The sequence below is a fragment of the Bufo gargarizans genome, chromosome 3, assembly GCF_014858855.1.
Source record: "Bufo gargarizans isolate SCDJY-AF-19 chromosome 3, ASM1485885v1, whole genome shotgun sequence".
Lineage (NCBI taxonomy): Eukaryota > Metazoa > Chordata > Amphibia > Anura > Bufonidae > Bufo > Bufo gargarizans.
Window position 1 is genome coordinate 479,535,902 of NC_058082.1, and position 27,879 is coordinate 479,563,780.

A 27,879-nucleotide genomic window follows, 5' to 3' on the forward strand; every position below is an offset into this window, starting at 1 on the left:
GCAAATATGAACCCCATCGGGGCATGAGTGATGACAGGAGCTGAGAAATATGTTGGCGCTCTCTAAACAATAGATATAAGCCTCGGGGCAAGACTGACATGAGCCACCTTATCAAAACTGTGATTTTACAGCTTACAGAAAAGTGATAGCAATCAAGCTACAACGAGGGATGAACTTCTGTTTTAAAGTTCGGCGTACAAGGCTCAGGCTATCTAACAATTCCGTTATGGATTCTGCTACCACGGACCATAAGTTATGGTCCGTGGTAGCGGAATTCTTAGATAACCCGAACCTTGTACGCTGAACTTTAAAACAGAAGTTCACTCAACACTACCTACAACTACTACCCAAAAAGCTCCAGTGGCGTGCATGTTGGACTAGGCTCACATATTCTTTGCATCTATGTCTGAGATATGCTGGTGGCAAACATCTCTGGCACCATACATCTTCAGCGTAAGAAAGGACTGGACAGATAAAATCCAACATATCATATATTTTGTATATGATGACATAAATTTCATGTCTATGGCCAAAGTAAGGTGTGTGTGTGTGTGTGTGTGTGTGTGTGTGTGTATGTATGTATGTGTGTGTGTGTATGTGTATGTGTATGTGTATGTGTGTGTGTTTTCCGTGCTGTTATGTCAAAAAGATGCTCTGAAATATATTTAATTAACGCAAACAAATGGGAAATGAATGAGAAGAGAAAGCCACAGGAGACCCAGAGAACATTTGATGACTGATCAGCAGGGGTCCAACATCCCCGACTTCTCGCCATCAGCTGTTCTGCAGTAGCTCTACTGCCGAAACTACCCAGCTTTGCCCATTTCTTTAGTGGATGGAATGGGCGCAGTGCTGCCGTAATTAGCTCCGTCCACTGGATGGAACTGTGCAGTCCTGGAGCTGACTTCCAGCACTGGACCTACTGCAGAACAGCTGATTGGCAGGGTGTCAGACCCTCGTCAATCAGATATTGATGGTCTATCCTGAGGACTTTCGAAAAAGCCTCTATTCTATTCCAAAGGCGACCACTATTGGAAGCCATGAGAGCCCCCACACGGGATGACACTGTGGTCTACAAATGGCATTTATGTCAGCACTGTCAGGTAACAGAGGACAAGCTATCTGAAAGGTAAGAATGTCCAAAAAGTTAGCTTCAAAGCTAGAACCTTCTCAAAGTTTTTTATATTATAAATGACAAACTTGTACTTTGACCATCTTGATTTAATGAATGCATTCATTTGTTCTTCCGTCACCCATAGGATTCCACATGTTTATTGTGCACAGTTTTGTACTGGATACCATTGTATGACAGTCTAGTCTACTATGCTATTCCATACCCTTGTTTGCGGTCTATTGATTATGTATACCAGAGAGACAGAAGCCTTACCCTAAGTTCACACCTGAGCGTTTTACAGCGCGTTCAAACGCGCTGTAAAACGCTCAACACGTGAAAACAAATGCTTCCCTATGGCCCTGGTTCACACTTGAGCGTTTTACAGCGCGTTTGAACGCGCTGTAAAACGCCCGACGCATAAACAAGTTCTTGAGCTTTTTTTTGGGCATTTGTCGCGCGTTTTGGCCCATAGACTCATTGGACAACACTGCAGTCAATCACACAAACGCGCGTTTACTATTGCAAAAACGCGCATAAAAACTTGCGACAAATACGCACGTCTCAGAAACGCTCAGGTGTGAACCCAGGGTAAAGGACACCCTTTTGAACTCTCTCAGGCTAATTTAACTCTATAGACACGTTTGGACGTGGAGACTTTTCCCAGTTTACATAAGTTGATGGACATACAGTAGGCTTGGACATATCCTGACATTTAGAGGTATTCTTAAGCAACACTCAAGCATCCAACTCCAGAAACTGACGGCAGACCACCCCTGCCCTGGAGGGTGTAGCAGGACATGACGCAGAGAGAGATCACATTACGCAGGTGCGTCTGCCTAGAGGGACAACCATGAAAATAAGACTTCACAATCGTGTATTCAGCTAAATGTTCATTTTGACACACTCGTAGAACCTGCGTGTCTCCAAGTGTGCAACCAACAATGGAACCTATAATTAAAGCGTAGATAATGTCAATAATGGAGACATGCTATTACATCTTGTCACAATATACCACCTCTGTCACAAAGCTGGAAACACTGATATTGTAGAGCAGGGATGGGAAAAAATCCCAGGAGACAGGCAGCCAGTGCACCTTGAAATTTTTAATGGTTTTCTGTCCCTTTAAAGGGGTTCTCCCACAAAAAATATTCAACAGTTTTCAAAACATAGAAACATAGAAAGTGTCGGCAGATAAGAACCATTTGGCCCATCTAGTCTGCCCAATATACTGAATACTATGGATAGCCCTTGGCAAAACGGACAAGAATAGGACATGTTATATATTTTTTGCGGGGCCACGGAACGGAGCAACGGATGTGGACAGCACACGGAGGGCTGTCCACATCTTTTGCGGCCCCATTGAAGTGAATAGGTCCGCATCCGAGCCGCAAAAACTGCAGCTCAGATGCGGACCAAACAACGGTCGTATGCATGAGGCCCAAGACTGATCAGGATCCTGGTCAGTCTTACAAATGCATTGCAAGAACGGATCAGTCTGTTTCTATTTTTATTTTCAAATTTTTACAGGTCTGCGCAGGCATTCTGGTATTTTGATCCAGCACTAATACATTCCTATGGGAAAAAATGCCAGAGATAAAACCGTAACATGCTGCGGTATTATCTCCATCCTGATCAGCCAAAAAAACTGAACTGAAGACATCCTGAAAGGATTGCTCTCCATTCAGAATGCATTAGGATACAACGGATCAGTTATTTTCCGGTATTGATCCCCTAGGACGAAACTCTATGCCGGAAAAGAAAAACGCTAGTGTTAAAGTACCCTTATTCAACGCAATATATCTGTAGAGCACCACCTGCTGTTTGTTCTTTTCTCATTTCTTTGTCCTGCTCACTGAGAAGGCCGCACATGCTCAGTTTCATCCTGCAACTGCCTCCTGAGCTGTGATAGGGAGAGCTGAGACACGCCTCCTGAGCTGTGATAGGGAGAGCTGAGACACGCCTCCTGAGCTGTGATGGGGAGAGCTGAGACACGCCTCCTGAGCTGTGATGGGGAGAGCTGAGACACGCCTCCTGAGCTGTGATGGGGAGAGCTGAGACACGCCTCCTGAGCTGTGATGGGGAGAGCTGAGACACGCCTCCTGAGCTGTGATGGGGAGAGCTGAGACACGCCTCCTGAGCTGTGATAGGGAGAGCTGAGACACGCCTCCTGAGCTGTGATAGGGAGAGCTGAGGCACACCTCCTGAGCTGCAGCAGAAAATACATTTCCCTGAGCTGTCAGCTTGATATAAATCTAGCAGAGCAATGAATGGGGAGATCTTTGGATCCATGAGTTACAGGGCTGGTTCTAGCTTTGTTAGAAACAGGTTGTCATGCATTATATGATGTCGGATTTTCATTATTCACATTATTTATGGGATAACCCCTATAAGGGTTTGTCTGGTTTCAAGAGGAAGTCAGCAGGACCCGGCCAGGAGAACTGGAGCTGTGGTGCTGGATCTGTCGGACACGTACTTTCCAGTTCTTTATTTTGGACAGATCCCAAGAGTTGACCAGTTTCTACTTGAAACCAATCAACCCCTTTAAAAGCTGTCCATACATATAAGATGTATGTTGTCTGAGCCCACCGATTTTGGCCTACTATTTAATGTGTATGGGGGCAACCCAACTCTTCTGTGACAGCAGATTTTAGGCGAAAGGGTTGGACATGTTGAATTTCAAAATTGCCCAATCCTTTTGTTTTCGCTCGCAATAAGACGCCCACTAAACGGTGTTTGGCCGCGGCGTTCTTCCAATTTGTGACAGATTTCTGCTTGGCTGAACCACTGAGCATGCATGTATATATGTAACCCTTATGGCTTCTCTGAAGGACATGCACTGTATATATTTCCAACAATGGAAATTGGGAAACTTATCTGAAGTATAAGCAGAGACTGACATGAATGCAAATCTTGATTTGTTTTCTGGGATTATTTTTTCTTATTTTTATCTTTTCCTGAAACCAATTTAGACTTCACTGTGACATTGCACAATGTTCAGACAAACAAATGAGGAGGTCGCCCTCATATTGTCACCACATGTTATCTGCTCTAAGGGCAAACCAAACTTTATTTATTTTTTTCCTACAAGGAAGCAACTAAAGAACAAAAACAAATTCCGACTCGTCATGTTGTCACATAGGTCTGAGGACAACCGATAACCTACTTCCCAGACATTTTGCAGGAAGTCATTGTACAGCTGGTCTATACATTTGAAGATAAAATGATATGATGGGGGAGCTCAGGAATATTCATGTGGTTGTAGTCAATACCCAGCAAAAAAAAAAAAAAAGGCACAAAAACTAAAAATAAAAAAGCTAGCCACACTCATCTGCTCCCCCGACATTCCAAATTCCAGCTCCCTGGCTCTTTTCACTGGTCTTCCATTCCAGGTCTGTCAAGGTTTTGATTGAGGCCGAGTGCTGCAGACAATGACTGGCCTCAGCGGTCTCCGTCCATGCAGAAGTTGACAGGTGGGGATGGGGAGGACTAGAAACTTAAAGTGGCCCTGGAAAAAAACCTAAAAGTGGCCACATGTTGTAGGAGGGTCCAAATTGACAGAAGGCGAGGCAACACAAGAAGGCAGGAATATAAGAAGTGAGCGGGGCCTGAAATACCATTGTACAGAACAAAATACCACAGAGCAGCACAAAATACTGCACAAGTTTTCCACGCGGGTGCTATGCGTGACGTGAACACATTGCACCCGCACTGAATTCTGACCCATTCATTTCAATGGGTCTGTGTACATGAGCGTTTTTTTTTCATGCATCAGTTTTGCGTTGCGTGAAAAACGCAGCATGCACCATGTTCTATAGGCCTCATGCACACGACCGTTGTGCGTTTTGCGGTCCGCAATTTGCGAAATGGCACAGATAGCCATTGATATAACTTCTATTCTTGTCCGCAAAACGGACAAGAATACGACAGGTTATATTTTTTTTGCGAATTTGCGGACCACGAAACAGAGCAACGGATGCGGACAGCATCTTTTGCGGCCCCTTTGAAGTAAATGGGTCCGATTCCAAGCCGCAAAAACTGCGGCTTGGATGCAGACTAAAACAATGGTAGTCTGCATGAGGTCATATTCTGCGTTTTTCACGCAGCCATGGCCCCATATAAGTTTATGGGGCTTCACTGATGGTTGCTAAGAGATGTTGTATGTAAACCTTCCGTTTTTTATCACACACGTGAAAGACGCATCAAAACGCATTGCACTGGCGCAGAAAAAAAACTGAACAACTGAACGCAATCGCAGACAAAACTGACTGAACTTACTTACAAAATGGTGCAGGTTTCACTAAACGCACCCTGAACGCATCCGGAGCCAATCCGTCACGCTTGTGTGAAAGAGGCCTAAGGGCACCCGTGGACGATGGCGAGGGGTATAAGTGCCTTATGCTGCTAAATTAATTAATGCTGAGAGCATCAGATCATTATGTACCTGGCTGGTGGCCATGAGGAGGGCTTGGGCAGCCCAATGGACCTCGACCCGCCCTGTAGGGTCTATGGCCAGTCTGCCCCTGAATGGGGACCAGAAGACTAGTGAAGAAAGCCAGGGAGCAGGAATAGTAGGAAAAAAAATAAAAAATAAAAAACTCTTCCACTTAAGGTGGCCCTCCAGTTCACAGTAAAAAAAAAAAAAAATCCCTATGTAAAGTTAGGCTGGATATACACATAGGATAGCTGTGGGCTGAATGTCTGTTCGGCTGACAGCTAGAACCCCTGATCCCCTAGTACAGCCGTTTGGCTCAGCCGATCAAGAATGTCTTCTCAGTAGGAAGAAGGCGAGGAAGCCGCTATCCAATCGTTAAGTTGAGGGGCCGCCAAGCACATAAGATGGTTGGCCAAGCCAGCAAGTTCAGCCGACATACATCTAATGTGTGCGGCCATCTTTAACATTCCCTGTGCCATCCTTTTAAATGTTGCCTCCATGGTTCGTCCCATCCCCTTGTTCCCTCTATGTATGTAAAATGCCATCAACGCTGGTCCATCCAAGTGCAGAGAGGGTCTCAGACTACCGAAACACAGTGCATAGCGTTGTCTGGCAATCTGGGGGCCATTTTACATATGTGAAGAGGGGCAAATACATTTTATAGTACATATCAAGATGAACGTGTAAATCATTTCTAAGCTAACCAACCAAAATTGTGCAAGTTTCTGGCATCCCGTTGCCAGCCGTGGCCACCAATGAGTGTACCCGATAACCCATTCTCTGCGCAGGTCCGAGTTGTTGTGGGACTTCTTCCGCTCCTCTCCGCCCAACGTGGATGAACTGAGCAGCGGCAGAAAGTTATTATTACCAGGCAATTTGGGGATAAAGAAGAAGCCAGCGACATGTAGGACAATAGGAAATCCAGTCAGACAGACATGTCTTGTGGCATGTAAAGAAGTTTACTAAGCTTTCATGTGCAGGCTGGATTTAAAGGCTGTGTGAAGTATTGAGAGAAGCTCCCTTTAAAATTCGTTCACACAGGAACCTGCCCAACAATAGGCCGGCAGAACTTCTGGAGAACAATTATTTCCTCCTCTTTTAGTGCATTCATTTCCATCATACAGGATCATGTGCCCCAGTAACATCTGCAAAAAACCCCCTTTTCCAGCATGACTGATGTTTTTGACTAGTTGACCAGATTTTCATTGGTTGGATATAGCAGCTTTGAAACCATAAAATCAGATAGTAAAAATGATATATATTTAAGAAGGGAGCTGATGGTCAAAATAACTGAATGATTGCTTCACCCGCAGCCACACATATTTTAGCCCATTATGGCCGTTACAGTCGCTCACACTGGCCATACGTGTTCAAGGACATTGGACGGAGAATGAACAAAATTACTGGGAAGTTCTTTCAAGTTAAAGAACGAAAGACCTTTAGTTTAAAGACCATCTGTCAGCAGATTTGTACCTATGACACTGGCTGACCTGTTACATGTGCGCTTGGCAGCTGAAGGCATCTGTGTTGGTCCCATGTTCATATGTGCCCGCATTGCTGAGAAAAATGATGTTTAACTATATGCAAATGAGCCTCTAGGAGCAACGGGGGCGTTACCGTTACACCTAGAGGCTCTGCTCTCTCTAACTCCCATGCATTCTGCACTTTGATTGGCAGGGCCAGGCAGTGTAAAGTGCAGAGGGTGCAGCAGTTGCAGAGAGAGCAGAGCCTCTAGGTGTAATGGTAACGCCCCTGTTGCTCCTAGAGGCTCATTTGCATATATTAAAACATCATTTTTCTCGGCAATGCGGGCACATATGTACATGGGATCAGCACAGATGTCTTCAACTGCCGAGTGCACCTGTAACAGGTCAGCCGGTGTCATAGGGACAAATCTGCTGGCAGATGCCCTTTAACATAGCCACTTTCCAGATGAGGACATTGTGTCACTGGTTGAATGAAATGATCATTCACTGTTAAATTTAACCTATCGAACATTTGTTATGGCTGAAATCGTCCATATTCATCTACTTAGGGCATCGTGCACACGACACCAATTTTTTGCGGACACATTTATCTCTATGGGTCTGCAAAAAATGTGGACAGCAGTTTGATGTCATCCGTGTGCTCTCCGCATCCATGTGGCCTTTCTGCAAATCGTCCTATTCTTGTCCTTTGCAGACAAGAATAGGGATTTTTTAGATGGGACTGAGAAAATTGCAAAAAGGCACACGACTGGTATCGATATGGGGTGGGTCAACGGTTTGTGAACCGCAAAATGGATACGGTGGTGTGCATGAGGCTTAAGTCTAATATGTATGGTCACCTTCAGTCAGAATACTATCAATTGAAGTTGGAATAAATCCGTGATGGGCCTGTAGCTGGTGATATCACGGAACGAGGTTATGATCTACAGGAGAGTAATGGCTGTTCATGCGGCAGAGGATCACACGGTGGTGTCCACAAGAAAACTGTGCCAATAAGGGCTCCTTCAGACGGCCGTATGCTGTCTGCAAAAATGTGGATCCGATTTTTTGCGGATTAGATGCAGACCAACTCACACAAATAAAACATGTCCTATACTTGTAGTGAAAATCAGGACGTGGACTCATTGAAGTCTATGGGTCTGTAAAAATGCGGAATGCAATCCGTTTTTTTTGCGCACACGCTGAACTGTCCGCAAAAAAATGGATTTGCATTTTTGTGGACCGCATACGGCCATCTGAATGAGTCCTAAGGGACACTTCCTTCCTGGCACAGTCCCAAAATCCACAAGGAAATAATTCACGGCCGTGTAGATGGCATTGCAGGCTCCATGAGGAAATCCATGAAGATTTTTTTAAATAAAAATTAGCCATGTGAACAAGCCCCAATTCAGCAGAAGTAGGTATTTCGCTTCACACCTGACATGACATGGAGAGCGCCTGAACCTCTGGACGGAGTAAAATAAACAGACTTTATCACCTGGCAGAAAATACCTAAACAAGAGATAAATCCGTGGTGAGAAGTCGTAGCTCTGCCGGAAACTGTGCTCTTGTGTAAGAGGTCTTGTGGTCGTGCATAGCGTGTACTGATAACACGATCACGCCTAGCGCTGCTGCCTCTTCTAGTAAACCAGACTGAGAACGGAAGTCGAAACCAGACACCATAAACATCACTCCCAACATGGAGCAAGAGAAACTTACAGCGCAACTGCCCCCACGTGATCGGCAGACTGGTCCCCTCCGCCAACATTTGTCCTCTTTTTCTGTGATCAGGACAATTACACCAAAAGCTTTTTACGTAGCTCATCAGAGATCACTGATCGGTAATGGGCGCGAAATTCTGCTGGAAATTCCACAGTTTAAATTGTTAATGTCGGCCAGAGGCTCTCTACTCCATATCTTATGGGCATGCCCTGTAATCTCTCAATTCTGGCGCAGTGTTTTTGACCTGATCACTGGGTTCACCTCTCGGGTGGTAGATCCTTGCCCTGAACTGGCCCTCTTGTTCCTGGGTATCCATAATATTCCACTGGAACACAGGAACTTAGTGGGACACAGCCTGCTCAGTGCTAAATTGATCATTACACGTTATTGGAAACAAATTGTCTCGCCTAGCGTTGCTGAGGTTGTATTGGAGGTTAACAAATCGTTATGAAAAATTGGTGCCTTCCACTATTATTCCTCTGAAGGCTAGGCTTCTCACTTGGAGCTCATGGCTCAACAACCCACATTACACCCCCTAAGATGGGGGGAAATCCCTGATTCCGAAATTGGAGTGTAGCATCGCTTGGATCCCCTGTAACATGATGGCTTGTGAAGTATGATGACTCGTGACAGGGCCTACCCTACCTTCCCCCTTTTCCCTCCCCGTCTCCCTCCCCCCCTTTACCTTTTTGATGTTACGGTCTTATTGTTACGGACCCTACTTACTATGCAAATTATTCATGTACACCATTGTCCTACTGTACAGCCTACTGCGTAGGCGCACATTGTTATGCTTTCTATCTTTGCGATCCATGGCTTGACTCGCCAATCATTGAAAAAGCCAATAAAAACGATTTACTCTAAATTGTTAATGTCTGCACAGTTTTTTGGTGAAAACTGCAGAAATACTGGCAAAAATTAAAGGGGTTATCCAAAGTGTAAAACATGCCCCCCAATGCCCCGGGCCCCTCACAGAGTAGACTTGCCCTGCTCCCCGGCACGTGTCGCTCCTGATCCCTGCACGACCGCCGCTGCACCTCGACCGCAACAGGGATGAGCCTCCCTAGCGGAACGCAGATATGCAACAGCGGCCATGTCAGCGCAGGTGTCGGGGAATAGGTAATCTATATGAGGGGCATGTTTTAGACTTTGGATAACCCCCTTTAGGCAGCCAATTAACAGTCTGTCACTACTGGGATCGTACCCTTAAAGGGGTATTCCGGTTGTTTGAAGTTATCCCCTATCCACAAGATAACTAGTAGATCGGCGGGGGTTCCTACCAGAGGATGCTTGTAATCAGTTATACTGGCTAAGTAATGGGTTCATTTGTCACCTCCCCTTACATGCCTGTATTGTATGCTGTGATGCAGTCTGTTAGCAGAATATCACTTCTCAGTCCCATCTGTTGACAGCTTATGTGAAGCCTTATCTCTGAACTCCCAACCTCAAACACTCATTTAAAGCCTGTATTAGGCTACTTCACACTGGCGTTTTGGTTTCAGTTGGCGAGATCCGTTCAGGGCTCTCACAAGCGGTCCAAAACTGATCAGTTCAGCCTCAATGCATTCTGAATGGAAAAGGACCCGTTCAGAATGCATCAGTTTGCCTCCGTTCCACCTCCATTCTGCTCTGAAGGTGGACACCAAAACGCTGCTTGCAGCGCTTTGGTGTCCGCCTCACGATGCGGAGGCAAACGGATCTGTCCTGACACACAATGTAAGTCAATAGGGACGGATCCGTTTTCATTGACACAATGCAAAACGGATCCGCCCACCATTGACTTTCAATGGTGTTCAAGACAGATCCAGTTTGGCAATGTAAAAGATAATACAAACGGATCCGTTCTGAACGGATGCATGCGGTTGTATTATCAGTGCGGATCAGTCTGTGCAGATCCATAATGCGAGTGTGAAGGTAGCCTTAGCGAACATACGGGAAATTGTCGGGAGGGAAGCGCTCCTTCCCGACAATCACCTGCTCGCTAGCAGAGGAAACTGCTGCTATTACATGCAGAGCTCTCCTCTACAGCATGAGGAGGAGTGACCATTATGCTATTGATCGCCCCCATGCTGTTTAGTTGTTTGCCGGCAGCAGATCGTGATTAGACAGCGTGACAAGCCGCCGGCAAATAGTGATCTTTTTGCATGCTCGGCGGCAGTATTACACTTGCATATGATCGCTAACTGGCATTACTACGAACACTCATCAGCGATCATCTTGCAGAAAATCTAACAGTGTAATTAAGACATACTCTTATCAGTTTGATAAGAGTTCAGCGATCATGAGTGTTTATGAGGTCAGGATTTCAGAGATAAGGCTTCACATGAGCTGTCAGATGAAGGGACTGAGAAGTGACACTCTGCAATCAGACTCATGTTTAACCCCTGTATCTCAAAAATGGCAACATTATTTTTAAAGACCAAATGAGAAAATAATTTCAGCCCAAAATGAGTAAAATGCAATCATTTAAAAATTTCCCCGAAGGTGTCCAACGCCTTTAACGATATTCAGATTTGATTTCTCCTCATCGGTTCTCCTGTTCAGGACTTGTCACAGTGGTCGTCTATTACAGTTACCATTTTCCATTGTACTTATTCCAAATGAAAGCAAGACTTAACAGGAGCGAAGTGGGTCCGGCTGGAGCAAAGTGTGATGTCACTCTCTCACACATGTAATTTCCACATTAGAAATGGAGCTGATGAATCCCCTTGAAGCCTTACAGTAATGTGACGGGAAGTTAAGGACTACCTGTTATTATCCATTAACTGGGCGGCCTACTATTACACTTACAGGAACAGACGGGGACATTTCCCACGGTTACCTAAAAAGTTACAGGCGCTGCAATTTCCTGTTATTTTACACCTGATGAAACCGGCAGAAACAAAACACTACACCGAAAGTCACATTTCCAGTCAGGACCCATATCTGACATCAAGTGCCTGCACCACAGTCGTGGTTCACTTGTGAGAAGTCATATTGTCAAAGAATTTACCTTCTAGGCTGCGACCGACACTCTTCTTCCCCACTGTCCGCTTCCTGCAGAAAGAAGACACACAATTATTTTGTGTTATTGCTTCCGCCGTATACAATGCATTTTGTAACAAGTGCTAGATTATTTAAAGGCCATGTACACCTTCATGCGCATTTTGTTTTTATCATTGCATTTTACTCATTTTGGGCTAAAAAAAAATTTTTCAATTGATTTTTAAAATAAATAAATAAATGTTCAGCTGTTTCTGAGTTACAAGGGTTAAAAAATCAGTTTGTTTGCACACTGTTACAATCTGTCCTTTGATGTGGTCATCGGACTCCTGTGTAGCTATTATATTTGATCTCCTGACCTTATAAAGTGTTTTTGAGGTCCGGAGATAAGATCAAAGCTCTACATGGGCCGTTAAGGGACCTTTAGGCTACTTTCACACTTGCGCTTGATCGGATCCGTTCTGAACGGATCCGATCACATTAATGCAGACGGAGGCTCCGTTCAGTACGGATCCGTCTGCATTAATAACTTTAAAAAAATTCGCAAGTGCGCAAGTAGCCTGCGCGGATCCGTTCAGACTTTCAATGTAAAGTCAATGGGGGACGGATCCGCTTGAAGATTGAGCCATATGGTGACATCTTCAAGCGGATCCGTTCCCATTGACTTACATTGTAAGTCTGAACGGATCCGCACGCCTCCGCACGGCCAGGCGGACACCCGAACGCTGCAAGCAGCGTTCAGCTGTCCGCCTGTCCGTGCGGAGGCTGAACGCCGCCAGACTGATGCAGTCTGAGCGGATCCGCTCCATTCAGACTGCATCAGGGCTGGACGGAGGCGTTCGGGTCCGCTCGTGAGCTCCTTCAAACGGAGCTCACGAGCGGACCGACGAACGCTAGTGTGAAAGTAGCCTTACACGGGCCGAGAATCGCACAGATTATCGCTAATGAGCGTTCATAGTAACGCTGGTTAGCGATGATCTGGCGGTGTAAATGTATTGCCGATTACCTGGTGAACAAGCAAAACTCGTTCATCGGTAATCCGAGCGTTTGTGCACATGCAAAAATGATTGTTTACTGGCAAGCAACGAGTCAGTATGGGGGAGATGGCATTAGCAATCGCTCCTCCCTATACTGTGGAGGAGATCGCTGCATGTAAATGCAGCGGTCTCCTCCACCAGAGATCAGCAGATTGTCGGGAATGAACGCTACGTTCTTGACTATCTGCTGTAATAGCGTCCTGTGTAAAGGGACATTTAGATGATGGGATTCAAAAGACAGACTGATTTGTAACCCTTGTATCTCAGAAACAGCTGAATATTTTTAGTAAAAACCAATGCAAAAAAAATATTTTTAGCTCAAAATGAGTAAAATGCAATCATAAAAAAAATAAAAAAATAAACTTGTCCCAAAGGTGCTTTTAAAAATCTGTAACAAATCTGCCACATGGGAAGACGGCATACCCATACAAACCAGCAGATCAAAAGGTATCCTGGGTACATACAGCTACATTGACCACGTTCTGCTTACCATGATGCATGCCAGTACAGTCTTACCCACCGTCATAACCTCATACCCAGGTGTAAACAAATTGCATTTATTAGTATCTGGGAAAGATTGGCAACTGCTGCAGCATCACTCCTAGAGTCGATCACATTGCTTACTAGTGTGCCATGCTGCACCGACCGGCAGACATTGGGTGACTCATGAAAGGTCTGTGGCAGTGGAATACTGGTCGTGGCAACATTTTTGGTCATGGTTCATGACCACGTATAGTTGGAGAAATCATATTTTCTAGTTATACACGGGCCTGATAAAATAAGACTACATTGTGTGACACATGAAGCAGCATCAGAGGTGAAACACAGTAAGGCCAGTCTCAGACGGGCGAGCAGATGGCACTGTGATGAACTGCACTGACATAATGCCGTCAGTACAGTTCCTTACAGGCCATGTCAGGCAGGAACACGCAGCATTATAAACCATTATAATGCCGTATGTTTGTGTCACAGAAGCAGAGTTCAGCCCGGGAAATCACGCTCCCACATGGTCGCTTGTCTGAGACTGGCCTAAGGGAGGCCGTACACACAATCGCTGTAGGCCAAACCATCATCTGGCCGACAGCCATCTCTTCGGACTCCCCCATATGGATACACAGTCGGCTCGACTGAATGTGTTTGTGTATTCAACGTGGAGAGGGGAGAAGGCCGCTGCCAGACAATTCTGACGGCATCTCACATACAGGGAGATAAAAAAGTGAAAATTATTCATTACACCCGATTCTTCTCAAATGATGACGGGGAGAGTCAGGAGCTTCCCATGGACACTAGAGCATTGATGAACCTGACGTTCTCGGTGGGGTTGGCAGACAGAACACCAATATGTATGGTAAGCAGACCACACGTAGAGCTCTGATTACATGTACAGAAGGCGTCTGTGGTACCTACCACAAGGCCAGCATTATCTGAAGTAGACCTCCGTATATCTAAGTAGGATGACTAAATCAGCTGCATAAATCTGACCGATAGAGACAGCCGCAGCGCACCACCTCAGCCTCTCCATTCATTCAGGGGGGGCACAGGACCCCTGTTCTTGTGACAGGCCCCCATGGATCAGGCCTATCCTGTGGATTAGTGATCAATTTATATCTTGCACCAACCCCTTTAATTATTCATGCGGCAAATGTGTCCTCCAGAGGGTTCCCGCGCAATGGGTGTGGATTACGCAACTCTTCATTCATAACCTATTTGAGTAGCTGAATTGGCAAACCTCTTATTAGACCCCATAAAAGGAGTACCACAATATAACAGGATCACGCACAGGACTGCGATACTGTTGGCCAATTAAAGGGGAACTCCACCGACGTAGATACAACTAATATTCCCAAATTCAGATTGCTACTGGAACATAAGCTCGTTTAGTCAAGAGCTATCCCTCCATTCAGCCAGCCGTGCATGCTTATTTCAATGGGGAGAGGAGAATAACCGAGAGAAAGCACCTCATTAGGATTCCTTAATTTCCAGCACATCACAGCTATTCATTTCTAGTGTGATTACATGAGGATATCCAGGATAAATCATTTATTACTGATTTTACATAGGCTGCTATATTCAAATGTGCTTCAAGAAAACGGCGCACGGGCACGATAATCGGACTGATGAAAATTTCCAGCAGATCATTTTTTCAAATTATCATCAACGGTTTGAAAAATGATAATATATAATGGGTTTTACAGATCGTACAAGACGGCGCAGATTATATATATATATATATATATATATATATATATCTCTAATTTTTTATATATATTTATTTAATAGTCTTTCACCATGGAGATACACTGGTCTGCATTGGGGCTGCATACACAGACAGCAGGACATTCTAATCAAGACAACAGGATGCCAGGTATAGGATATATACTTATATAAGATTGATATATTACATTGTGCTGCTCCTCCGTTATTCCTCCTAAAAAATTTATGAATAAATAGATAGCTGGGTGTCCAATACATGGCAGTGTCAGCACTAAGTGGACAATGTCAGTCTATGAAGGGACACGCACTCAACACAGCTGTCAATTTATTGCTTTCTAGGAGGAATAACAGAGGAACAGTACAATGCACAGCTTTCATAAGAGAGCAGATCTAGAGCATCTTTTATTTTATACTTAAAGGGGTTATTCGAGTTATTTTTTTATTCTTTCTATGTTCCTAACTAGGTGAATGTAACAGCTTTCCAATTCCCTCCCTTTATCTCCAGTGCTTGGTTTCTCAGATTTCACAGAGGGTCACATGACCTGTGATGTCAGCTTCTCTCCCTGTGCTGATAATGTTCGTTTACAAGCCTGTAAACGAAACGTCACTGTGCTAGCCACGCCCCCCCTTCACTGCTGTCTATTCTCTGCTGGGATACTTAACCCCTTCAGCTGCACAGCTCTGCAGCAGGGACAATTCTGGTCACTGGAGCTGAATACTAGAGAGAACATTGCACAAGAAGGTAGGGGGAAGATCCTGTGTGTATTAGCAGTGTCATTATACAGCTGGGACTTGTAGTCCTACACATACAACATGCTGCAGAGTCTCCCAGCACTCAGGGCAGCTCTTGTATTCACTCCCTTAGCAGTGTCATTATACAGCTGGGACTTGTAGTCCTACACATATAACATGCTGCTGAGTCTCCCAGCAGGCAGACGTCACTCAGGGCAGCTCTTGTATTCACTCCCTTAGCAGAGCAGGGGGGAGGGGCAGAGGTTGTTGTTATTGCATGTAAACAAAGGGCCATAAAAGAACCAGGGAAATTAGGAAAAATATATTTTTTTTTGCATAAAACTTGCTTAGCTCAGTTATATATCAGATTTTCAGTGCTATATTTTTTTCATAACTCGGACAACCCCTTTAACCTTAAGAACGGACAGGTCCTTTAAAAAAAATAAAAATTGGGGCAGTAATGAAAGAAAAAATATATATAAATTGGGACCCCTCCTCCAGAACGAAGAGCGAATATGGCCTATCCATGCGGTGTGCTATGTGCACTCTCTCTTCTCAACAAGAAGAAATGTTCCTACTACCAAAATACAGCAAGTGATGGAATAGGCCACAATATTTATTTTTTTTACAAAGATACCGTTCTAGAGATAGGAGGCAGGTCTCCCAAAAGGTGAGACCTACATCTAGCAGACATGTATGGCTGGTGGAAGGGGGGGTAAGGATCGGCAAATAGAATTTTTTCACCCAGTCTTTTCATTGCGCTGGAAGACGAGCCGCTGTCAAAAGGTGACTGACAGTGGCTTCCTTCTCTCTCCTCAAGGGAAAACACATCCATGTTCGGTTCTGCTGAGAGCGTATGTGTATGGGGTCTGCAGAGACAGCCGTCAACCGAAAAACATACATGAACGTGTATGAGCCCCTTTAATTGTGAGTGGCCCCTTGAACAGTACCATGTACAAGGCATGTACTGTGTATGTGTACTAGGCAGAACACAAGTAACTATAAGCTCCAGGAGCACACATGACCGCCAGCAGGGGCTATACATATACTCCACCAAAATTATTGTGATGTAAGGTAAAGAATAGCAGGTGAGAAAATCCAGAGTTACCACCGCACTATGGTGAGCGCTGCATCAGGAGAGCGATCAGATCTGAGCAAGATCATTAAGCTGACGAGCGTTTTAATTTCCGTGCTGTTATGTCAGAATGCTTTGAAATATATTTAATTAACGAAAACAAATAGGAAATGAATGAGAAGAGAAAGCCGCAGGATACTGTGTGATAATGACGGGAGGGATTTCACAGATCTTAATATCATCACCGCAACGTCAGTCAGCTGGAACAGTCCCTCCGCTATTCAGACTGCAGTGCCCTGAAGAGCTGACACTTTACAAGAGGCCATCTGCATACAGCCTGGGAAAAGGCTCCGAGTCCTTGGACCGGTGTTGCTACTTGTCACAGGACGTCCATTGTGACACATATATAAAGCGTTCCGGTTATATCTGACGCTCAGCGGATCCCTGATAATGGAAATGTCCTGTAATGGTAACCTGACGGAGATTTCATCCATTTTATGAATCTATAAGACATACCTGAAGCACATACAGTACAGACCAAAAGTTTGGACACACCTTCTCATTCAAAGAGTTTTCTTTACTTTTATGACTATGAAAATTGTAGATTCACACTGAAGGCATCAAAACTATGAATTAACACATGTGGAATTATATACATAACAAAAAAGTGTGAAACCACTGAAAATATGTCATTTTCTAGGTTCTTCAAAGTAGCCACCTTTTGCTTTGATTACCGCTTTGCACACTCTTGGCATTCTCTTGATGAGCTTGATGTGTCCAAACTTTTGGTCTGTACTGTATCTAATCTCCATTGGTTGTCTTTGACACTTGTCAAACCAGCACCTGAATGTGAAAAAAATTAAGTATAGCCACCGAGTTATTCAATAAAATGCATCTGTCTAGCGCCACCTGCTGTTTGTTATTTTCCTTATTTTTCTGTACAACTCCGTGGTCGCACATGCTCCGTAGCATCCTTCAACTGTCACCAGGCTGTGACAACTAGACACCACATGAGCAGCCCCCCCACCCCAAAAAATTTATAAATAAAACATGCCCCTTGAACTGTGACAGGGAGAGCTGAAACAAAAGGATACAACCCATGAGGTGTGATAAAGGAGAGCTGCAGAAGAAAGGACACGCCCCCGAGCTGTGACAGGGAGAGCTGAAACAGAAAGCATACAAGCCATGAGGTGTGAAAGGAGACCTGCAACAGAAAGGACACGCCCCCGAGCTGCAAGCTTAATATAAATCTAGCAGAGCAATTGGAGCATTGAATGGAGAGATCTCAGGATCCACGTGAGCTTTGTTAGAAAGAGGTTGTCATGTACTTTATGATGTCCGATATTAATTTTTTACATGAATAATGGGATAACCCCTTAGGGAATTCTATTAGCAGGGTATTCAGGGGTTGGATCTTCACCGATCTCACATTAAAAGGTCTTTGCTAAGCATAGGAGATCCATCTTTGGATTCCAGAAAATCCCCTTAATACACAGAGTGTCATGAAAGACAATTCTAAACCCCATAGGACACTACTTAACGCATGAAAGAATAAAACATTACCTGTGGCCAAGGCAAAAAAATAAATAAAAAATAATTTTACATAGCATTCTGACTACCTGCAGCCACCACTAGGGGGAGCTTAGGAACTTTCCACATAAGGATTGCAGTCAATGGAAGCTGTAGAAACCTATATGCTCTCACCAGCCTGAAGTGTATTTATCTTAAATGCTGGAAGAGGGGATATGAAGTCTGGAGAATTTTAATTTATATAAAAGCTAATATAAAAGATAAAAAAATAAAAATAAATAGGAAACAAGAGGCTCCACAGGAAGCTATAAGTAAGCACCATTCTTAGACGCTCAACTTATATATATTTTTTACCATAATGGAAAGCGCTGCAGCCGAAAACTACCACCTCATTTACTTTTCATAGAGGCGGGCTCTGTATACATCTGAGGCTCCGACAACCACAGCACTGCTCAATACACATTTATCATCACAGTGCTGAGTTTTTTCTCAATTTTATTCCTTTAAGTGGAAACTCTTTTCATTACTGTCTTTTCAGAGCGAAAATCTTCATTAAAAAAACAGGACATGGGATTTACAATCTGTCTGAGCAGAACCAATCCCAAATCAAAGACTTTATAGCCTTTTTATATGCGGATTAGGCTACTTTCACACTGGCGTTTCTGGGTCCGCTTGTGAAATCCGTTTTAGGGCTCTCACAAGCGGCCCAAAATGGATCAGTTAAGCCCCAGTGCATTCTGAATGGAAAAGGATCCGTTCAGAATGCATCAATGTGGCTGCGTTTGGTCTCCGTTGCGTTTTTTAGACGGTCACCAAAACGCAGCTTGCAGCGTTTAGGTGAACGTCTGACTATGCGGAGCCAAACGGATCAGTCTTGACTTACAATGAAAGTCAAGACGGATCAGTTTAGATTTAGACTTTTTTTTGAATGAATAATGCAAACGGATCAGTTATGAACGGATACAAGCGTTTGCATTATTGGTGTGGATCCGTCTGTGCAGATACAAGACGGATCCGCACCGAACGCAGGTGTGAAAGTAGCCTTAATAGTGCCTATTACCGGTCAAATGCAGTCAAAATACTGCCACCTGCTGGCTGAGGCTGGTAATAACATCTAGTGCCCAGATTCTTCTCCATGTCTATATTTAATGTTACTTTGTGTGAGTTGCTCTATAGGCAAATGATTGAATATCAGGCTATATATCTACACTCCTAGCTGGTATACGTCCACATGCGCACGGGAATGAGCTGGATGCGCGTTTTCTGTGCACATTTAGCTGTGATTCAGTGTTATGGGTATATGGGAATATTACCCATAACCCATTAAATGACATGAGCCACTTCTTGTAACAGTACTTTGGGCTTTATAGGGGCACAGCGTGCAAGAAGGATACGTTCCAGCACTGGTTGGGGTGTCACATTCAGTATAGTCCCTCGATATTCCCCAGGATCAGGGAGAGTGTCAGAGGGCACCTGTCATTTTACACTGTGGGTTTATGATCTTTTATCCAGGAAGACAATTTTCTATATTATCACATAAAATACTACATCTTAGCCCATTTTCCTGCGAGATATCATTGGATAATGCTCATTTTCTGTAGCAGAACAGTCAGCTCACATAACGATTCCCAAACCTTTTACCATGGGGACATTCCGGGGGGGGGGGGGGGGGTAACACGCAACCATGGGGCCCCCATAGCAAAAACCTGGAATGGGGCCCCTATTCAATCCCGACTACTTTCAGCAGCACGTTCAGGAAAAAAAGCTTATGATTGGTCTCTCTAATGCACAAGGCTAAGGCACACATTGATGTGATAGCATAGGGGTAATGCACATAGTGATGTAATAGTGGAATTATGTGCATTATGATGTCACAGTATACAGTGATGTGATAAAGGAGCAATGCACACAGTGATGTGACCGTAAAGGGATAGTGTACACAGTGATGGTAATAATGGAATAATGTGCATAGTGAAGTCACAGTACAGAGCTAGTACACACACTAGTGTCATAGCACAGGGGGAATGCACAAAGTGATGTGACAGTACAGGGATAGAAAAAAATATCACAGAAAAATATAGCTACCTATTTTAAAAATTAACTTTTACTTAATGATATTTTAAAAAAAGCATCATTCCAAATCTTTCTATGATATTAAAATTTGTAGGCCAGGCTAAATGTCAAGCAAAACCTACCCTAAACACCAGGGTGAAAAATACTTTGTTGATAGAATAATAAGCAGGCAAACTGCACTTACGTTTTGAAGATGTTTGATGAGTTTATAAGTGCGGAGGGTTCGATATCCTCATAGATACACGATAACTAACCCTTTACTTACCCCTACATGACCCTAATGCTTTCTCATAGTAGGCTGCTTGTTTAGAGGACAAGATAGATTGTCCTATGGATGATGGTAAATGAATTCCGATGGTGGAAATGTCCCAAAAGAGTGTCCCGACGCGTTTCCCCAAGTAAAAAGCTTGGTTCGTCAGGGGACTTTATGTTGGTTTTACATAGCCGAAGGATGGTGGCTACACATTCTGGCGGTAACAGAGGCTGATGATATGCAACCTCTTGTATGTTAGAACAGAGTTTAAATAGCGAGCTTTTGGCGCCATCTGTTTAGTAACGCCCCCTCTGGTTCGTAGGTGAGTGATGCTTAAGTGGGTGTGTTAGTGTGCCGGTGTTCTCATTGGTGTTTAAACTCAGTACCCCACAAGGTGTGACATACCTGTTAGCCGGCCCCGCTGTTCTCTGTTATTCCGATACCCTGCGTCATGTCCGGTCATATGATCAGAAGCCCTGGTCGTCATGTGATCGCGGCTTCCTGTCAGTGGAACGCAAATGCGTGCCATTGGTTGTTCATGACACGCATTGCCTACTGCTGATCTTCCTTTCTTCTCATAACGCTTGGGTATTAGAATAATGTTATCCTATACTCACTATAAATTAAAGCTCTGCAGCTGAATGCCAATAAGAGAAGTTATATTGGAATAACGATGTTTACTCGATATTTTAAATTTGATAACAAATAATGGGATATGTAAGACTTTTTGAACCTATTCCGGCTCTGATATAATCTGGGTTCCTAGTCATATCTATCTTATTGGTGGATCCCATGTCTATAGTACAGAAACTAAAGGCATCACTGGAAAGGAGGGAGAATTTATATGAAACATGTGTAGGAGATTTGTTCGTTAAGTCCTAGAGGGTGGATGGTTTTTAGTCTATAAATCCATTGGGCTTCTTTTCTCAGGATTCTATTATCCCAATCTCCACCCCTAGGTGACTGTCTAACCACCTCCACCACTTGAAATTTCAGTGTTTTTGCATCCCCACTATGATACTCATTAACATGGCGTGCTATTGGTTTATCCCGTTTGTTCCTGATGTCTCCCAGATGTTCACATACTCTTCTTCTAAATTCGCGTTTGGTTTTCCCAATGTAGTTTAATGGGCAGATGCAGGAACACATGTATATTACTCCTTGGGTACGGCAGTTGGCAAAGTCATAATTTCGATATACTCTGCCCGTACTGCTACTGGAGAAGGAGTTAGATTTAAGTATATATGGGCAGCACACACAGTTGTTTCCACATTTAAAAGGTTCCTGGGGGTCTGTTTCCAAGCCAAGTAGGGTCACTCGGTGGTTTTTGGTAATGGCTATGTATTAGTCTGTCCCGTAGTGACCTACCACGTCTATATGTGATGGTAGGGGTGGTTGGTAAGAATTCAGTTATGTCAGGATCAGAAAGTAGGATATCCCAGTTGTTATTTAGGATATCTCTTACCCTCTGATTCTGCTTGTCATAGGTGCCAACAATTCTAGTTTTGGTGTCAGTCAGACGCTGAGAGACATTTGTCGCAAGTAAGGAATGCCTCTCTCTTTGATTGGCATGCTGGAATGCCGCCCTTAGTATCTGATCGGGGTAGCCTCGTTGTTGAAATCTGCCACGTAGGTCTGCGGATTGTTCATGGAAAGCGGAATAAGATGAGCAATTCCTTTTCATGCGCAAATATTGGCCTCTAGGGATGCCTCGTTTCAAGCTCAGTGGATGGTAGCTGTCCCATTGAAGCAAGCTGTTAGTGGAGGTGGCCTTTCTATAGGTCTCAGTACGTAACACACCCAGGTGTTTGGTTATACGGACATCCAGGAATGCCAAAGTTTGATGGTCAATCTCAGATGTAAATTTCAGCCCTATCTCATTAATATTGAGGTGTTTGACAAAATCCGAGAAATCCTCTCTGCTGCCGTCCCATAAAATGAATACGTCATCGATGTATCGGCCCCAATATAAAATATTGGGGGCCCATCGATGACATGACTCATTAAATACCAGCGTGTCCTCCCACCAGCCCAGGAACAGATTAGCGCAGCTGGGCGCACAGGGGCTACCCATCGCTGTGCCCCTGAGCTGGTGGTAGAAACGCGTCTCAAAAAGGAAGTAGTTATGTGATAGAACGAATTCCAAGATTTTTATGACAAATTCGGAGTGACGCTGGTATTGGATACCACGGGTACTCAGATAATGTCTTGTTGCAGAGATCCCCCAATAGTGGGGAATGCTGGTATATAAAGCCTCTACATCAATAGATGCCAAGTAGATGGTATCTGCAACTTCGACATCCTCAATTTTGAGTAATAAATCCGTGGTATCTCTAATATGGGACGGCAGAGAAAGCACAAAGGGTCTCAGAATTCTGTCAATATAGGAGCTGACACCATACGTAATGGAGTCTATACCGGAGACAATCGGTCGTCCTTTTAATGGTGGATAACCCTTGTGGATCTTAGGGAGCGCATAAAAGGTTGGGGTTTGAGGATGGATGGATAACATATAGCCCATTTCATCCTTCGATATTAATTTATCATCAAGTGCCTGAATCAGTATGTTCTCTAATTCCATATTGAATTTGAGCGTAGGATTTGCTGGTAAAATGGCATAGCATGTGTTATCATTTAATAGGCACAGACACATATCCCGATATGTATAATGATCCATTACAACCACATTTCCACCTTTATCAGATGGTTTGAGTATGATACTGGGGGTCTTTTTCCAATTTTAAAAGGGCCTGTATCTCGTCCTTGCTCAAATTGCTGATTCTAGTACTCTGTACTCTCTCTAGTTTGGTCAATTGGTCAGTCACCAGTTTACAAAACAAATCAATAACTAGAGTATCCTGAGGGGGAGGTGTTTTTTTACTCTTTCGTTTTAAGTCGGTAAAAGGACCTAGGCCACAAGTTGTTTCATTGTCATCTAATAGGGAGCTCAGGATCCGTACCCCCTCTAGATCCGATCTAACGATACCTAGTTTCTTACACTCCTCTTCATCGTGAGTTTTAAAGAACTTACGCCATTTAAGCTTACGGACAAAAAGATTGATATCCTTAATCCACTCAAAAGAATCAAAATTTGTAGCTGGAACAAAGGAGAGGCCCCTACTCAGGATACTCTTCTCCTGTTCTGTTAGTGGTTTGTCCGTAAGGTTAATGACTTGGTTTTGGGAGGTGGATAAAGGTGGAAATGTGGTTGTAATGGATCATTATACATATCGGGATATGTGTCTGTGCCTATTAAATGATAACACATGCTATGCCATTTTACCAGCAAATCCTACGCTCAAATTCAATATGGAATTAGAGAACATACTGATTCAGGCACTTGATGATAAATTAATATCGAAGGATGAAATGGGCTATATGTTATCCATCCATCCTCAAACCCCAACCTTTTATGCGCTCCCTAAGATCCACAAGGGTTATCCACCATTAAAAGGACGACCGATTGTCTCCGGTATAGACTCCATTACGTATGGTGTCAGCTCCTATATTGACAGAATTCTGAGACCCTTTGTGCTTTCTCTGCCGTCCCATATTAGAGATACCACGGATTTATTACTCAAAATTGAGGATGTCGAAGTTGCAGATACCATCTACTTGGCATCTATTGATGTAGAGGCTTTATATACCAGCATTCCCCACTATTGGGGGATCTCTGCAACAAGACATTATCTGAGTACCCGTGGTATCCAATACCAGCGTCACTCCGAATTTGTCATAAAAATCTTGGAATTCGTTCTATCACATAACTACTTCCTTTTTGAGACGCGTTTCTACCACCAGCTCAGGGGCACAGCGATGGGTAGCCCCTGTGCGCCCAGCTACGCTAATCTGTTCCTGGGCTGGTGGGAGGACACGCTGGTATTTAATGAGTCATGTCATCGATGGGCCCCCAATATTTTATATTGGGGCCGATACAATCGATGACGTATTCATTTTATGGGACAGCAGCAGAGAGGATTTCTCGGATTTTGTCAAACACCTCAATATTAATGAGATAGGGCTGAAATTTACATCTGAGATTGACCATCAAACTTTGGCATTCCTGGATGTCCGTATAACCAAACACCTGGGTGTGTTACGTACTGAGACCTATAGAAAGGCCACCTCCACTAACAGCTTGCTTCAATGGGACAGCTACCATCCACTGAGCTTGAAACGAGGCATCCCTAGAGGCCAATATTTGCGCATGAAAAGGAATTGCTCATCTTATTCCGCTTTCCATGAACAATCCGCAGACCTACGTGGCAGATTTCAACAACGAGGCTACCCCGATCAGATACTAAGGGCGGCATTCCAGCATGCCAATCAAAGAGAGAGGCATTCCTTACTTGCGACAAATGTCTCTCAGCGTCTGACTGACACCAAAACTAGAATTGTTGGCACCTATGACAAGCAGAATCAGAGGGTAAGAGATATCCTAAATAACAACAACTGGGATATCCTACTTTCTGATCCTGACATAACTGAATTCTTACCAACCACCCCTACCATCACATATAGACGTGGTAGGTCACTACGGGACAGACTAATACATAGCCATTACCAAAAACCACCGAGTGACCCTACTTGGCTTGGAAACAGACCCCCAGGAACCTTTAAATGTGGAAACAACTGTGTGTGCTGCCCATATATACTTAAATCTAACTCCTTCTCCAGTAGCAGTACGGGCAGAGTATATCGAAATTATGACTTTGCCAACTGCCGTACCCAAGGAGTAATATACATGTGTTCCTGCATCTGCCCATTAAACTACATTGGGAAAACCAAACGCGAATTTAGAAGAAGAGTATGTGAACATCTGGGAGACATCAGGAACAAACGGGATAAACCAATAGCACGCCATGTTAATGAGTATCATAGTGGGGATGCAAAAACACTGAAATTTCAAGTGGTGGAGGTGGTTAGACAGTCACCTAGGGGTGGAGATTGGGATAATAGAATCCTGAGAAAAGAAGCCCAATGGATTTATAGACTAAAAACCATCCACCCTCTAGGACTTAACGAACAAATCTCCTACACATGTTTCATATAAATTCTCCCTCCTTTCCAGTGATGCCTTTAGTTTCTGTACTATAGACATGGGATCCACCAATAAGATAGATATGACTAGGAACCCAGATTATATCAGAGCCGGAATAGGTTCAAAAAGTCTTACATATCCCATTATTTGTTATCAAATTTAAAATATCGAGTAAACATCGTTATTCCAATATAACTTCTCTTATTGGCATTCAGCTGCAGAGCTTTAATTTATAGTGAGTATAGGATAACATTATTCTAATACCCAAGCGTTATGAGAAGAAAGGAAGATCAGCAGTAGGCAATGCGTGTCATGAACAACCAATGGCACGCATTTGCGTTCCACTGACAGGAAGCCGCGATCACATGACGACCAGGGCTTCTGATCATATGACCGGACATGACGCAGGGTATCGGAATAACAGAGAACAGCGGGGCCGGCTAACAGGTATGTCACACCTTGTGGGGTACTGAGTTTAAACACCAATGAGAACACCGGCACACTAACACACCCACTTAAGCATCACTCACCTACGAACCAGAGGGGGCGTTACTAAACAGATGGCGCCAAAAGCTCGCTATTTAAACTCTGTTCTAACATACAAGAGGTTGCATATCATCAGCCTCTGTTACCGCCAGAATGTGTAGCCACCATCCTTCGGCTATGTAAAACCAACATAAAGTCCCCTGACGAACCAAGCTTTTTACTTGGGGAAACGCGTCGGGACACTCTTTTGGGACATTTCCACCATCGGAATTCATTTACCATCATCCATAGGACAATCTATCTTGTCCTCTAAACAAGCAGCCTACTATGAGAAAGCATTAGGGTCATGTAGGGGTAAGTAAAGGGTTAGTTATCGTGTATCTATGAGGATATCGAACCCTCCGCACTTATAAACTCATCAAACATCTTCAAAACGTAAGTGCAGTTTGCCTGCTTATTATTCTATCAACAAAGTATTTTTCACCCTGGTGTTTAGGGTAGGTTTTGCTTGACATTTAGCCTGGCCTACAAATTTTAATATCATAGAAAGATTTGGAATGATGCTTTTTTTAAAATATCATTAAGTAAAAGTTAATTTTTAAAATAGGTAGCTATATTTTTCTGTGATATTATTTGATGATAGCGTACCACTACAATATATGACACTCTGTTATTGAGTACAGGGATAGATCACACAGTGATTAATAATAGTGGAATAATGTGCACAGTAATGTCACAGTATAGAGCTAGTGCACACAATGGTGTTCTAGGACAGGAGTAATGCACATAGTGATGTCTCAGTACAGGGATAATGTACACAGTAGTGATAACATAACACTGATAATTTACAGTGATGTAGTAACAGTGGAATAATGTACACAGTGAAGTCACAGTATAGAGATAGTGCATGCAGTGATGTCACAATATTTGCATAATGCACACAGTAATGCCACAGTACTAGGATAATCTACTCAGTGATGTCACAACACTGGAATTTCACAAACAGTGATGTCACAGCTAAAAAAAATAAAAATAAAATTCAAAAAGTAATGGTACTCAGAAGGAGTAACAGCAAAAGTAATCATGAGACTCCATAGTAAAACGTAGAATGGGATCCTATTCTATTTTCCACAGCACCTTACATACATTTTAACACTAACTGTAGCTTACGTCTGAGTGAAAATGGGCCCCATTCCTTACCAGGCCCTATAGCAGCTGCAATGCCCGCTACCCTGGCCATGGGGCATTCACCGTACAAGTTCTTCACCCAGGTGTACCCCCTGCTCTTAGCTCCAAGAGGCTCTGTGTGAGGGACGGCAATTCATTCCACAATGTTCTTCAAAAGGGATGAACCAAATGAGCCCCAATCAATTCTGCAGCTCTCATCCAGATAAATGGACACACATACAGTGTGAGGAATACTTGCAGCGCTTTCTATACAATGCACTTTTTGGAAGCGCACAATGTTTAGTGCACCCATAAAATATACCGCCATACCTCCATCCAGACTGAGGCGAGAGGAAGGAAGGAGCAGCTATAACGAGATCGGAGGGAGAGGAGTAATCGGTGTGGCACAATTAGCAGTGCTCACCCAGCCTCATGTGCCAGGTTACATTTAGCTGTGAGCCAATGGGCAATAAATGAAGGAAATGATTAGCGTCGCCCCGGATTAGGCAGGTGCTGCTTGGGCTAAGCATATTAAGGCTGCGCTCATCCCGCGAA

The 27,879-nt window shown here is 43.8% G+C and overlaps 1 protein-coding gene across 1 annotated transcript in view; it reads right to left on the bottom strand.

Moving 5' to 3' along the window:
- SSH2 (slingshot protein phosphatase 2) overlaps nt 1-27,879 on the bottom strand; it is a 218,906-nt gene that overhangs the window by 114,912 nt on the left and 76,115 nt on the right. The window contains exon 3 of the mRNA XM_044283786.1: nt 11,727-11,770. Within this exon, the coding sequence (XP_044139721.1) occupies nt 11,727-11,770 (44 nt within the window). The remainder of the gene's footprint in view (nt 1-11,726; nt 11,771-27,879) is intronic.